Source organism: Zonotrichia albicollis, chromosome 16 (genome assembly GCF_047830755.1).
Source record: "Zonotrichia albicollis isolate bZonAlb1 chromosome 16, bZonAlb1.hap1, whole genome shotgun sequence".
Classification (NCBI taxonomy): Eukaryota; Metazoa; Chordata; class Aves; order Passeriformes; family Passerellidae; genus Zonotrichia; species Zonotrichia albicollis.
Genome location: NC_133834.1, coordinates 4,764,103 through 4,778,199, shown reverse-complemented (window position 1 = coordinate 4,778,199; position 14,097 = coordinate 4,764,103). Strand labels below are relative to the sequence as shown.

Here is a 14,097-nt window from a genome sequence, read left to right as displayed (position 1 = left end):
ATATGCCAAGATAATCTCAGTTATTAGCTCCTGCCAGGTGCAGGCTGTGCAGAACCACTCCTCCATGGCACAGTGGGATGCTCAGGGCTGGGAGCTCCAGAGGCTCCTGTTGGAAAAGCACCATGGAGCATGACAGAGAGCTCTCTCACATAAACACCTACAAATAAGAATTGCCAACACTTGGGTTTTTTAGCTTCTTTGCATGCTTCAATTTTCTTTCTTCTTAACCTAGCAGATAAACAGCTCCACAGATTTACCTGTGCCCTAAAAGTGCCTGATCCAGGGCAATTCCAGCTCCTTTGTCCCAGGCTGATACAAGCCAAAATAGTGACTCACTCTTGGTGCAAGAGGCCACACAGGAAGGCAATATAACTGTACATTTGCTGCAGGAGTGGTTGTATTTGTGCCATGCAGCAGCCTCCAGATATTCATGAGGACTTGAGTGTGACCTTTCCTTTTCTCTGTCCCCTTTGCTGGCCAGAAAAAAAGCATAATCCAAAGAGCAAGTGGAATGTAGCAGAAAATAATATCTGCAATAATTGCAGTAATGTGTACGGTGTCGATGGGCTGTAGGAATTGCACAAGGACTGTGGGTCCTGCCTGGCCTAAATAAAAAGGTGCTCATTATCCTGAAATGAAATGCCTCCACTTATGAATGAGAAGGTCACACTGCATTGGGAAGATAAATGTCATTTCTCTCTACAGCTGTGATGGCCTCATTGTCTTCAAAAATGGACCTAAACAGCAAAGCAATAAAAAGTCTGTGGAATTAGCCTGGGACATTATTGTTTTGAGAGCATAAAATCACTCATTTAGAGCTCTTTAGACATGCTTTCCTAGGAACACTTATATATGTGTACATGTGAATTTACATTGTGCCTTTTGGGAGTAATAATACATGAAAATAATTAACTGACACTTTCAAACAAGCCTGGATGTGTTTGGTACCAGGAATGTCAAAGGAATTTGAGACTCACCACGTATTCTATACAGCTGTACACATTCCCAGGAATTAAATCCATCTGCATAGGTAGTTTTGCACTCATCACAGCCCCCCCACCCCAGGCAGCCTCTGCCAAGCACAATGAGCAGCTTTAAATAAATGCCATCCATAATGCCAACAACTCCTCTCTTTTCAGCAGCTCTGCAGGCTGCCATGCTGCAGCTGAGAGACAATTAAGTACACTCAGATGATCTTTAGGCACACAGAACAGAGCAATCCCCTCAGAGCACAGGCAGCATCCATCCCCTGCAAGCAGGAGCAGCTTTGGGGGCCAGGTACCCCCAGCCCAGGCTCTTTGAAGAAGGAGCATCTCATTTCAGCAAGTGGGGAGCTCCTGCCCCTTCACACCCACATGTGTGCAAGGCAAATAACTAATGAACATCAGTCACTGCTGGTGTGTTCCCCCCAGAGGAACAGGGGCTGGCACTGCAGATGTCACTCCTGCTGTCCCTGTCACCTTCCCTCATGCAAAAGGTCACAGAATGCTTCAGAAACCAACACCTGATTTTGCTAAGGTGGAGCTAGACCCATGGAGGTCAAAGGAGCACACATTTTATCTGAGATACCAGGGGGCTGACCTATTCTAAGGCTGCATTTTCACTCATTAAATGACCTCTTCTAAAAGGGAATAAACCCTTTTATTTATTTAGTGAAGAACTCTGCCTCCATCTGTTAATGAAATTGAGAGTACTCAGAATAGAGTTGCCAAAGGTAGGGCTGGTATCAATGGGCTGAGCAATAATATCTGCCACAAAGATTTAGGTTTAGGGTCTCAGATCCCACTGCACTTCACAGCCTAGATTTTATGAAAAAGTCAGTTTGTGGGCTCTCAAGAAATACTTCAATAATTAATACAGATACAGACACTCATTCTTTCTTTGTATATAAATAATGTACAGTGGTAACCTTTATACAAAGAAACCTCAAACTCTCTCCCACTACACATGATATTCTACTTAAAATAACCTCTACAAAGTAATTACTCTGTTCCTGTTCATGGTTTCTGAATATCTCATTGGGTTTTTATACATCATTAATACCATAACATATAATATTTCCAGCTCCTTGTTGATTTCCTTTAAAAATGAAAAATATTTAGGTTTAGCAACCCTTCCAAGAATCAGCTTCCCAACGAAAATGAAATGTCTCAACAATTTTCTGACAAGAAGTGAAGTCGATGCCACAAAAACTCCATTTGGGAGTCTGACGTGTGGAACACAGGCACAGGAACACAGAACAGATAAAAATCAATGTCTTAAGCTAGGAATCAGTTGTGTTTTTAATGTGGGCTTGAACAGAACTAGAAATCTGAGTGTACATCTGTCAAAACTGCAGCCATTAGAGCCGTTTAAACAAATTGAAACCATAAATCACATCAATATGTCAAATCGATGTGCCATGCATTTCATAGCCATGATGCTGTCACCACAGCTGGATTCATGGCACGTGTGCTCTGCAGCACTGCCTCTTTTATTAAGCAGCATAAATAAAATTCAAAAGACAAATGTTACAACTTGCATTACAGGGAGATCATGGCTTTCTCCACAACTCTTGACTTTGAGTTTGTTTTGCTGAAAAGCTTTTAGCACCATCAAAGCACATTTGACATTAACACTGATTAGAGCAAATAGATAAATTGCAAAGCCTCTGAGAAAGCAGAATTGTTCCTTACAATTTACCTGGACCACCCCTGGACAGAGGAGATCTATATCAACAGCTTAGTTTTCATTCACAGCATGGTGAGAACTGCTATCAGCTGGGTTTTTCACTTACTCTGCTCCCAGCCTTATCCAAATATTAGTAGGCTGGTCACACTGGAGTGAAAAGGAAAAAGAGAAAAATAAAGAGAGAAACCCATGCACCTTGCTTTGAATTCTGTTCAAGTTTGGACTGGCAATGGTGCCATGCTCAAATTCATGACCTTAACACAAACCAGGCTGAGGAAATGGAGGTGCTGCATTCTCTGGACAAGCCAGGCCATGGTGAAAGGCTGGGTGAACAGATGGGAGCAAACACAACTCCTAACCTGGAGAAGTACTGACAGTGACCAATTATGGATGTTCTGAAACAAAACAACTGCAATTGGCACTTGCATTTAGGCCCCTTTCGACAAACTGCTCAGGCTCTAGCTGAACCAGGCCTTTTAGACTAATTAGTTCCCTGAAGAAACACCTCTTCTACTCCTTGTAATTAAGGCCAAAATAAAGAATCAATGGGCTTCAAAAAGAAAGAACAACAGTAGTTGCTGTCTTGGTTAATTGCCACAATAACCAAAGTATTAAATGCATAAAACTGGATCTTATAATCCTTGCAAACTGCAAAAAGGAGAAGTGTTGGGATCCACAAGAGCATGGGAACAAGCTTGTGTTGATGTTGTTTTCTCAAAGCATTTTTTCTGTTTATATGTTAAAATTATTTGGTAACAGGATTTCAATAAAACTGTAGCTGGACCCCACAGAAATGCAGTGGGCACAACTGTGCTGAGCCTATGTGGAAGGCCCTACAGGAAACCCTTGGAATCTTCACAGGATTTTTTTGAACAGATTTTTTTTTCTGTTTTTAAAGAGAAAATAATAATTAAAAATATCATTCGCTCTTACAGGTCACCATCATCACGAATTAAAAGATGACACGAAAACATTTACAACTACATACTTTAAATCTTAAATTACACTGTGATTATGCAATTATTCTGAAATGAAGCACTACAAATCACAGAATTCAAATCCAATAATTACAAAAATCAACAAATCTCAACAAGTTCAGAACATCTCAAGACTCCCAGAAAAGCACTATTTAATCTCATTAATACAACTCAGAGCTAGAGAACAGGTAAAAATTGTGTGTAAAACGTTATCCTGATGTGTAATCTTAGCTTTGACTTTTTTTCAGGAGATATTTGTTCCTTTCTCCCCAAAATTGCTGGGTTTCCTTGGGCTGTTAAAGCTTTCATTGATGTGAGAAGGTGCCTAAGTAGCAGTTCTAACAAACAGGAGAGATTATTGGCTTCAGCTGATTGATTCACCCAGAGTTAAGAGATGAGAAGCACTGGCCTGGGATCCCTCTGGGAAACATAACCTGGACAAGCCCAACTTCTAGTTTGGAGAGAAACTGGTCAGTCCTGGCCAATTCTCCCATTTTCCCAAATTCTTCAATTCCTAAAGAGTCAGGCACCAAAATATTTATCAGGTGGTTGAGCCACACAAACACACACCAGCCACTACAGGAAACTGTGGGCTGGAAGTGCTCTGGAGATGTGGCACTGACAGCCAGGAGATCCCATCAGCTTATTCCAGAAAGGAACCATATTCCTTGGAAGTTGATAGGAAATTTTAACCATTCCTGCCCAAGGCAAAGCAGATAGGTGGCACAGCAGTTGACACGGGCTGTAGCTGCACAGGGCATGTGGATCAGACCAGTGCTATCTCAAATCACCACACTTTCCAGCTTGGAAGAGATTCATAGAGGTTTAATCTCCAAATTAAACACAGAAAGCAGTAGTCCTAATGTTGAAGGTTTCTCTACCATTGCAGAAAACCAAACAATTCTACAATTCTGGAAAGCAACATTGGAAAATGGTGCAAGTTCTAGAAGAACTTGCCCAGCAACATCTCTACTGCCTCCCATTCATCCCTCCACACCGCCTGCAGCAACCAGTGAGGGAAACCAGCATAAGAACTTGCTTCTACTCTTTCAAAGCCTTCCCTCTGAAAAGCTGGAAGCCATACATTCCTAATCCATTCCCCAGAGATACTTAATTTGCCTTTTTCTGTCTTCTGCCTCAGAGGAACATGCCATCACTGCTCTGCCTGTGCCTCAGCTCAGCCCCTGCTCCTCAGGCTCTCCTTGCAGCAGGAGTGGATTTGCACCACACTGCACAGAAGCAGCTCTTTTGTGCCATGCCTTTGCTGTGGATGGGGCCACTGCTCCCTCTTCAAATGTATTCCTGCTTCCTCCTCCACCTAAAGACACCTAATTGCGGAGCCTGTATCTCTCAGCACAGGCAGGCAGGCTCTCCAGTGCAAAGCATTTGAAAGCTCCCAGCATCTCATGAACGCTCTCCCCTGTTCTATTGTGGCAAATGTGACTCATAACTGCACCTCAGTTATCAGCCCTTTCCAATACATCAGTAAGAAAGAGCCCCATTTTAAGTCTTCTCTAGGAATTCAGACACTGTTCGTCTGTTTCTCATGTTTCCTACAGCCAGGGAGGGACATCTGATGCTAATCCAAAATCCTTGGGTCAAGCCTCTTTTGTGCTTGGTTATTCACAACACCACCAGAAGAGGCTACGGGAGGATTTGTTCATATCAAGAACATTTTAATTGGAGCATTGTTGGGAAGAAGGGAAGATCTTTCTGTTCCTGGCACCTACCAATGTGCCAGGGCTGAAGTGAGCACTTAGAGCCTGAGTACAGGAGCATTCCCACACCCTCTGAGATCAAACCTGGACAGCAGGACAATGATATCAGCACAGTCTCAGCTAGGCTGGGTGTGCTCCCTGCAGGCTTGAAGCACTCAGACAGCCAGAGCCCACCCTGAGCTCCCTGCACTGCTAACACAGCTGACTGGTTATATTTATCATTGCTGCACATCTTCACATGACAGAGTCAAGATGTGACCCAGCAAGAGAACAAGGGGCAGAGTGCCACTGACTGCTTCTGCACCAGGAGTGTGACTTTCAGCAAGAGGTGACAGCAATGACAATTGTCTATCCCTGTCCTTACTGCACTTGAAGAACACAAGAGCTGCAGAGCTGGAAAATGCTGGAAAATGTTTTTCTGTCCCCTGCACTTCAATGTGCAGCCAAGAGGTAGAAGTGTCCTTGAGGCTGCTGGTGTGTTTCACCTGGGGGTATTTTTCTGGGGGCTTGTCCACAAGGCTGCTTTTCACAGGCTGGAGAAGTTGTCTCAGTTAATGATTCACCCCATGCAAGTTGGTGACAGGACATTCTCATTCCTGAGAATGATGGAGGTTGCTTCCAGTTAGCTGTGGTCCCTGGAAACTGCTGACTTAAAGCCATTCTTAAACTCTCAGAGCATCCATACACCAAAAATAGCTGCAGCAATCTCCCTGTAGTGAAAACAATGCTGGTTTTGCAGAATATCTCCAGTGTAAGGAAGTGCCACGGACTGCTTCTCTTGATCAATTACTGACTTTCAGGACAGATCCAAAATGAGGAATCTCCTCAAAAAAATTAGGAGCAACTGAGTTTTAAAATCTAATTTGACCAAACAAAAAGTCTCAGATACACAGAGACAGGATCTGCTGCAGCATCAATTAGTTTTAAGAGTCACTGTCCTTCCACAGGGCAGGGACTGTCACCTTTAACAAATCATTAAACTTCTTGGTGACTTGACTTCCTCATTTATATGATGATTATTTGCCAGGTGTTCTCCCAAAACACAGCCACTGGCAGGTGTAAAAGGGAGGGGAGGAAACAAATGACTCAATGACTCAATAAGGTCACTCAGGTCTGAGGGAAGATGAAAGAACAGAGAACCAAGATAATCCATTCTGCAGAACTGCCAGAGCACACAGTGCTCTTTGCGCTCCTTTGGCAAAGAAAAACAAATGCTGAGAACCTCAGTGGTTCCTGGGAAGGCTTGAGTCTGCCAAGAGATGCCAAAGCTTTGGGTTCAAAGTGCTATTTCAACAAGGTGTTTGCTTTGTCAGAAGATGATGTTCAGCCCTGTGACTGTTCAGCAATCAGTGGCAGCTGATGCGTGGAGCATCTCAGCACCATCTCCAGAGAGAGCCTGCTTTCTCCCACGAGCCACAGATGAGATGCTACAGTGACAGCAGAAGTCTGGGCAAGTGCACATATGCCATTCTGGAGTGGCAGGAAAGCTCTGGTGATTCCAGTTTGCTCCTTATGGACATCCACAGTGAGCACAGTAATCATCTCACTGCCTCCTAAAAGTTGTCACTGAGCAAAAAAAGGTTGGATGGCAGCAGAAAGGTAGAGAAAGTAGGCAGGAGAGAGCTGAAAATTAAAACAAACTCCTCTGTACCTTGCACAGGTGGGAGGAAATGTCTCTGTAAAGTTCCCATCACCACAGAAGCCCCTTCTGCTGTGTAAAGGAGCAATCTACCTTTGAGGGGGAGAGAAAATGTGGCAAAGGAGCAAGATAAACACAAAGTGTGGATCAAAGGGAAGAAAAAAAAAAAGGCAAAAAAAAACTGGAGAAGTGCTGATGGGGGAAGCTGGGTGAAAGACAAGGAAGAACTGTTAGATGCTCAAATTAACATTTTAATGCATTCACTGTAAAATTTAAGCACTTTAAGCACTGGGGTGGCTGCTGAGTAAACCCCCTTGGAAAGGAGCAGATTGATGATTTAACACCACCAAATCAGCAAGGTCCAGGTTTCACCAGCAGCAGATTCACTGCAGTTATCAGGGGCAGCTAATGTGACAATATTTGGCCTCAATGAGTTTTGAGGTGACCAGTAATGCCTGTGATGGAATAAAACCAGAGAACATATGGCATTTCATGTGCTGAAACTGTCAGACTCACAATTAACTGATTAGAGTGCATATGGTGCTCACAGACAGGGGAAATCTCTCAGTGTAAAAGATGCTGGAGACCATTGAAGGTGTCAGCATGAGTCTTCCCTGCAAATCTCTCTTCATTAAAGTTTCGTATGGAGCCAGGAGTGTTGTAATAAAATCACTATTAATGCAGTTATATTTATGATTATCTCCCTTTTGTGCAGCTGGATTTAACTTTTCAAACACTAAACTCCACATCAAAGCTTTTTCACAGTGGCTGCTGCATACACAGAAGCTTTTTGTTTTGTCATATTTAGCTTGAAATTAAAAGCAATGAGAGCTAAGGTGGTAAAAGTAAACCATGATTGTCAAGAAAGCTATTAATATGACCAGTATCAAAACAGAAATTCACTCTGCCATAGAAATACAGTTACATTTCTGGTTAACAGCCTGTATTTGTAACAGGCTGGCCAGGGACAAACTCATTCCTTCTCCAGTTCCAAAACACACTTTTAAAGAGATGGTGAGTGACACTTCATTAACCACGTGAAATGGGCTGACACAGCCTGCTTGCTTTTCCAGCCACCATTTCAGATGACATTTTTCTTTGCATCTCTCTGTGCTTTACATTCAACACTTTGTAAAATAATTCCTTGAACCCCCCAGCCTCATGAGCCCTGTGGAGGAGGGGATTGGGCTGGGGGCAGTTCTTCTCACATTCCCTCTGCTCTTTCTAGCAGCTTCCCAGCAAAGGACCTACCAGAGACCTCATCTCCTTAATGAGTTAAAAGCTCTTGCCTCAGCCCAAAATCTTCCCAGCCCCTCACAGCTTCCTTCTCTCTCTAACTGTATTATCTCTATCGCTCCATCTTCACCACAGCTTCCTGATTGCTGCTGAAATGGATGGGGAAATCTCCCTTTCCAGATTAAGGGAAAAAACCCTGTTAAGAACATCCCTTTTTCCTCCTCTGTTTTTTCAGAAGTGGTGTTTCTGGTAACAGATTTAGGCAGGCAGGATAAACAAGAAAAAATAAACTATTAAGGGGTTCTCTTCTAGGGAGCACAGAAAGATTTTGCTAAATTAAGTACTCTGTAGCAAATATTTTTAAAAAGTCAAAAGGGAAACATTGTGATAGAAAGTCACGGTTCATAGTGCAAATGTTAAAATTTATGAACAAAGCTGAAGGGCAGAACCCACAAAATGGAATGGAGGAGGGTGGAATGGAGCCTTCAGAGTGTTCTAGGGCTTTGTGAACTCCAGAAGCCCCTGGACCACAGCAATGCCTGGAGCCTCCCCAGCAGAGATGGAGCACACAGGGTCCATCTGTCTGCTGGGTGCCAGAGATCCCTCTGTGGGCATCACTGTGGGCACCCACAGCAGTACATCCCTGCTAACTAGTGGTCTTGATTGTTTTCTACACTTTAGCCATATCAGCCTTCCAAAAAGTGTCAGCCAGGCCTTTTCAGCTCAAACCCATCACTGCCCCTCTCTGCAGTCTGTCTGGAGCAGCTGTGCCCTGCTCGCTTTGCTGGATGCTCCCAGTGAGCACTCCTGGCTCTCCCGTGCTCCTCCCCAGCCCATCCACACCAGAGGCTCCCAGGATGCTCCAACCCTCCTGCCACACTGATTTAAACATGCTCAAGCTCCCTTTTCCTTCCCTCCTCATCCCCTACAGAGGCTGCTTCTCCCACATCCCAAACACCACAGGCTCCAAGGTGCCTCATCCCAGCAGTCTGCTCTGTTTGTGAGCTGAGTCATGCAGGTGTCAACATTTCCAAACCTCATGGGGAGGCTCAGCAGAGCTGGGAGGGTGCAGAGCATCAAGTCAGGAGTTATTAATAGCTGCCATCGACCATCTCAGCAGCTTTGATCTACTGGCAGCTGATTACAGCTGCTGCTCCTGATGATGAAGCACCAGGGGTCCTGCCTGTACCTCGATTTCTCTTTCCAGTTTTCAAGTTTTTACTGGAACAAAACACTTTTCCCCAAAATTTCGAAACAGATGGGATTCAGCAGCCAACACTGCAGTCAGAAAGGCAAACACAATCAAGCTGAAGTGCAAAATTGTACTTTGGGAGGAAAATATCAGGTCTTTAAATCCTGCTTCTAGCAAAGTCTTAGAGGTTGACATCAGACACAACAAACCTCCAGAGAACACATCTCCTTTTTGAAATTTTCCATGTACCCCTTAATCCATATCGAAAAAAATAAACTTAGAATTTGTTCCCTATAAATAATTAAAGGGGTAGAACCAAATAGTTCCCACACTATTCTAAGCTTTCATCTGAAGAAGAAAAGATAATTTGCTCTTGCCTGAAGACAACACAGCACACCTGAAACATTCAAGAAAACAATTCAGAAAATCTCCCTGCCACTGTTGGGAACAACTAAGGAAGCAGGATAAAATAGCCACGTATCCCTTTATGTCAGCATCATTGAATCCTGCTCTGTCTGCTGGGAAGCAATACAGTGTTCAAAAGACAAAACAGAGAAACATTCTGAGGCAGATGAATTCAGGCAAATTTCCTTTTTATCTGGTGTTACAGCTAACTTCTCTATCAGCTTGCCCACAACTTTGCAGAATTCATTTTCAATGAAATGGATCCACACCAGGACACTGATCTACACCACGTTGTGCTGTTCTAAGGATTTAAAGATCACTGGAGCCACTACTGTCTGAAATAAGTCCCCATCTCCCAACACAAGGAAAGAGCATTTTTAAAGATTCCAGAAACAGAGTTTTGTACAGAGTGAGACAGTTCTCTGTGTCACTCTGTGACTTGTACATGAACTCAAGCAGCAATTTCTACCATTCTACTCCACTTGAGTTATAACACCTAAATCTACATGATGATGGAATTAGACACGAAGAAAAACTCACATACTTATGACTACTGTAAAGCCTGATGTAATAAAACTGCCAAGCTCTAAGATCACAGATATATTCCAAATATTTCAACTCATGACCACAAAGCCCATTCCACTAAGCACAACAGAACAAAGGAACAATTTGGTCAGCACAGGTTAACTTCAGCTCAACCACAGTCACATTTCAGAATCCAAAACTTCAAAAAGAGAACTAAGGAGAATGTAAGAATTCCTTTCAGAAATACTTCTATCTTTGGACAGAATTTTTTCTTTCTCAGAGAAATCCTAGTAAAAAGCACTTAATAGTGGCCAGTATTATAGGGTTTTTCAGGCTCAATGCCAAGAAGTGAAAAATTTGCAGCAGACACGTACTTTACTTCTTCAACCTTGAAGTAAAGCTGTTGCAAACACAAGTTGCTCACATTGTGTACAGCAGAGCCTTGATTACGCGTGTGATGTGAATCAAGAGTGAATCTCTTCCACTACACCACAGAGAAGACCCCACACCTGCTACCCCTTCACAACCCTTTCACCACAGGGAGTGGTTGCCCCTCCAGCCACGCAGAGCAGCACAGCACACTCAGCACACCCCAAAATGATTATTCTTGGCTCCTGCCAGCCTCAGCTGCAGAGCAATAACTCGTGCCTCTTATTGATCCCGGAATTTCGGAGCGCGAACGCCGCAAATCTGGCTCCGGCGAGAGCAGATCCCATCACCAGGCAACTCAGTCTTAGAGGTCTCAACTCCTGCACCCCTGGGCTTAGAGCAGGATGCTGCTTTATTACCTCCAGCTCGGTGTTGTGAGCGTGCAGCTTCTGCACCGTGTCCTCGGCCTCGCGCATGCGGCGGCTCAGCTGCGGTGAGTGCTCCGCCGGGGTCAGCTCGCTGTCGTAGGACTCCAGGATCGCCCGCATCCCATCGCGCTCCTGCAGGAACAGCAGCAAAATGCTCAGGGATGGAGGCACAGAGCACACACCCTGCCAGGAACAGCAGCAAAATGCTCAGGGATGGAGGCACAGAGCACACACCCTGCCAGGAACAGCAGCAAAATGCTCAGGGATGGAGGCACAGAGCACACACCCTGCCAGGAACAGCAGCAAAATGCTCAGGGATGGAGGCACAGAGCACACACCCCACCAGGAACAACAGCAAAACACACTCAGGGATGGAGGACCAGACCATACATCCTCCCAGGAGCAACAGTAAAACGTTCAGGGATGAAGGCACAGAGCACACACCCCACACCAGGAACAATAGCAAAACACACTCAGGGATGGAGGCACAGAGCACGCACCCTGCCAGGTACAACAGCAAAACACACTCAGGGATGGAGGCACAGAGCACGCACCCTGCCAGGTACAACAGCAAAACACACTCAGGGATGGAGGCACAGAGCACACATCCTGCCAGGAACAATAGCAAAACACTTCTGGATGAAAGACCAGAGCACACACAAAACAAACATAGAACTAACCCCAGAACAGACCCCCCCCCCCCAGAAAACCAAACAAAAATACAAACCATGATCATAAATCATCAACCAATCATCCACCAAATTTTACATTCTTGTAGTTTATAAAAAGCATGACACTGAAGATGTCAAGATGGCTGCCATACACACCCAAGGACAAAAGACTTAGTCCTCACCTTACTGTTAGTTTTTGCTAGGTATACACATTTGTTGTTCCTGCCAGGAACAACAGCAAAACACACAGGGATGAAGGACCAGACCACACACCCCACCAGGAACAACAGCAAAATGCTCAGGGATTGTTGGACAATTCCCTTTTCTGACCCAGAGATGGGGCAACTGAGAGGTGTTTAAAAACTTTCATTCCATATCGCTATACAGCGCAAAATAAAACAAGGTGGACAGTGGAATCTCCAAGGTAAAAGGGGCAGTTTAATTTCTGACTCCAACATTTATAGATTTTCAAAAGTGACAATGGATTGGAGGATGACAGTGCCATCTCTCCAATGACACTGTACAAACCAACAGTCCATGAAATTTCTCCTCCTCCAGAAAAGAATGTAAAACAATAATTATTTAGAGAAAAGCGCATGAGAAAGTTTGTTATAAGAATGTAAACATCAGAAGGCTTAGAAGAACTTAGAAGAACAGAGGGACAATTCCATTTTCAGTCTTATGAGAAGGATGAGACAATACAGATGTTATAATTCACACCATCACAATCAGAAATCAGCTATTTCCTAATTACAATACACTATATAAGCTTTTCTTGGCCTATCAGCTTTTTGCCACAGCATGCTGTAGATGCCTTAAAGCCCAATCATCTAAAACTATCCCCTGTGGGTCCTACTACAATGCATTTTTCATAGTTCTACTTCTCCAAAGTATCCAGTCTTATTTGCAAGGCCATCCCTTGAAAATTATTTCTAGTTCCATTTCTCTCTCAACAATACCTGTTCTATTCCACGGCATTTCTAAGTCAGCATTTCTTATCTCCAAATTTGCATACAGATGCATAGTGTGGGCCCAGAGAACTCTCCACAAATCCATTTCCCACATGGGATAAAGGCCCAGACCACATACCCTGCCAGGAACAACAGCAAAAACTTTTAAGGATAAAGATCCAGAGTGTGCTACAAGAGCCTTCTGCATCTTTACCCACTTTGTTCTTTTATACAGCAACTCAACTCTGATGGATGCAGGCTCATCATCTTCATATCAGCATCAAGGCACAGATGAACACACAGTTCTAATAAAATAAATGTTGCTGCTGTGAAAAGTGAAAAATTAGACTTTCTTGTGTCTATAAAACCCCACATCCTTCGCAGGAAAGCAACATGCAGACACTCTAACAAGCAGATGGCAACTGAAAACAGAGCCTGCCTTCTTCCTGGAGACACTCTTCTAATTCAACATGGCTGAATGGGTTTCCTCAGCAAAATATTTAGTGTTGTACTTGACATTTTTCCTGCCAGAGCCTCAGCAAAGAACGAACAGAATTGTCACAACAGAAATGAAACAGACTTGACATCGAACAAAGTGGCTGAGAGCAAATATCCCTCAAAATGGTATGTGACTTATCACTTGTTAGATGCTGCAACACACTCAGTGCTTGTAACAAACATTTTTTCAGAGGTTAATGTCTGGCAGGCAGTGTTTGGCTCACTTCTCTATCTACTGGCAATTATAACCAGGCATTTGCAGAGAAAGACAAACAGAAGGATCCTTCTCCCCTCCCTGACAGCAGCTCCCCAACTACAAGGCTTGGGCTCTGAACTAAACGTAAAACTTTTTGTGTGGGCTGCTGGATGAAATATTCCAAATGCATTCCCAGCTTCAGAAGCACCTCATGCCTCCTTCCCAGGCACTGATGGAGGAGAAGAATGAGGCCAAAAGGAGAATTTGAAGAAGGAGGTGTGCACTGCAGTGTGCACACAGGGATTAGCAGCTGGTTGAAGTTTCATCTCTTGACTGCATGGAAGAACCTTGATGCTTATGAGGCTACAGAACAGGGTCAAAGCAGCACAGGCCCTTGGAATAAACCCAAAGAGCCAAAACTCTGAGGAAAACTGAGCAGTGCTGCCCACCTTTCACTGCTAAAGTTTGCTGCCTCCCCTGCTACACAGATGCAGGAGCAGCCTGGACAAACCAGCTCCTTGCTGGGAATTCTGTCATCACAGACAAAGGAATATCAGAAGATCACTGGGCTGTACAAGCTGTGCAGTTCACATCCAGCCCTTCATAAACCCAGCTCAGCTGCA

The 14,097-nt window shown here is 44.0% G+C and overlaps 1 protein-coding gene across 3 annotated transcripts in view; it reads right to left on the bottom strand.

The window, feature by feature from the left end:
• The window catches only part of MAD1L1 (mitotic arrest deficient 1 like 1), a 347,982-nt gene that overhangs the window by 194,083 nt on the left and 139,802 nt on the right, over window positions 1–14,097 (bottom strand). For all 3 annotated transcript variants that reach the window (XM_005487395.3, XM_074552971.1, XM_074552972.1), the window contains one exon: window positions 11,151–11,291. In XM_005487395.3, coding sequence (XP_005487452.1) covers window positions 11,151–11,291 — 141 coding nt within the window. The remainder of the gene's footprint in view (window positions 1–11,150; window positions 11,292–14,097) is intronic.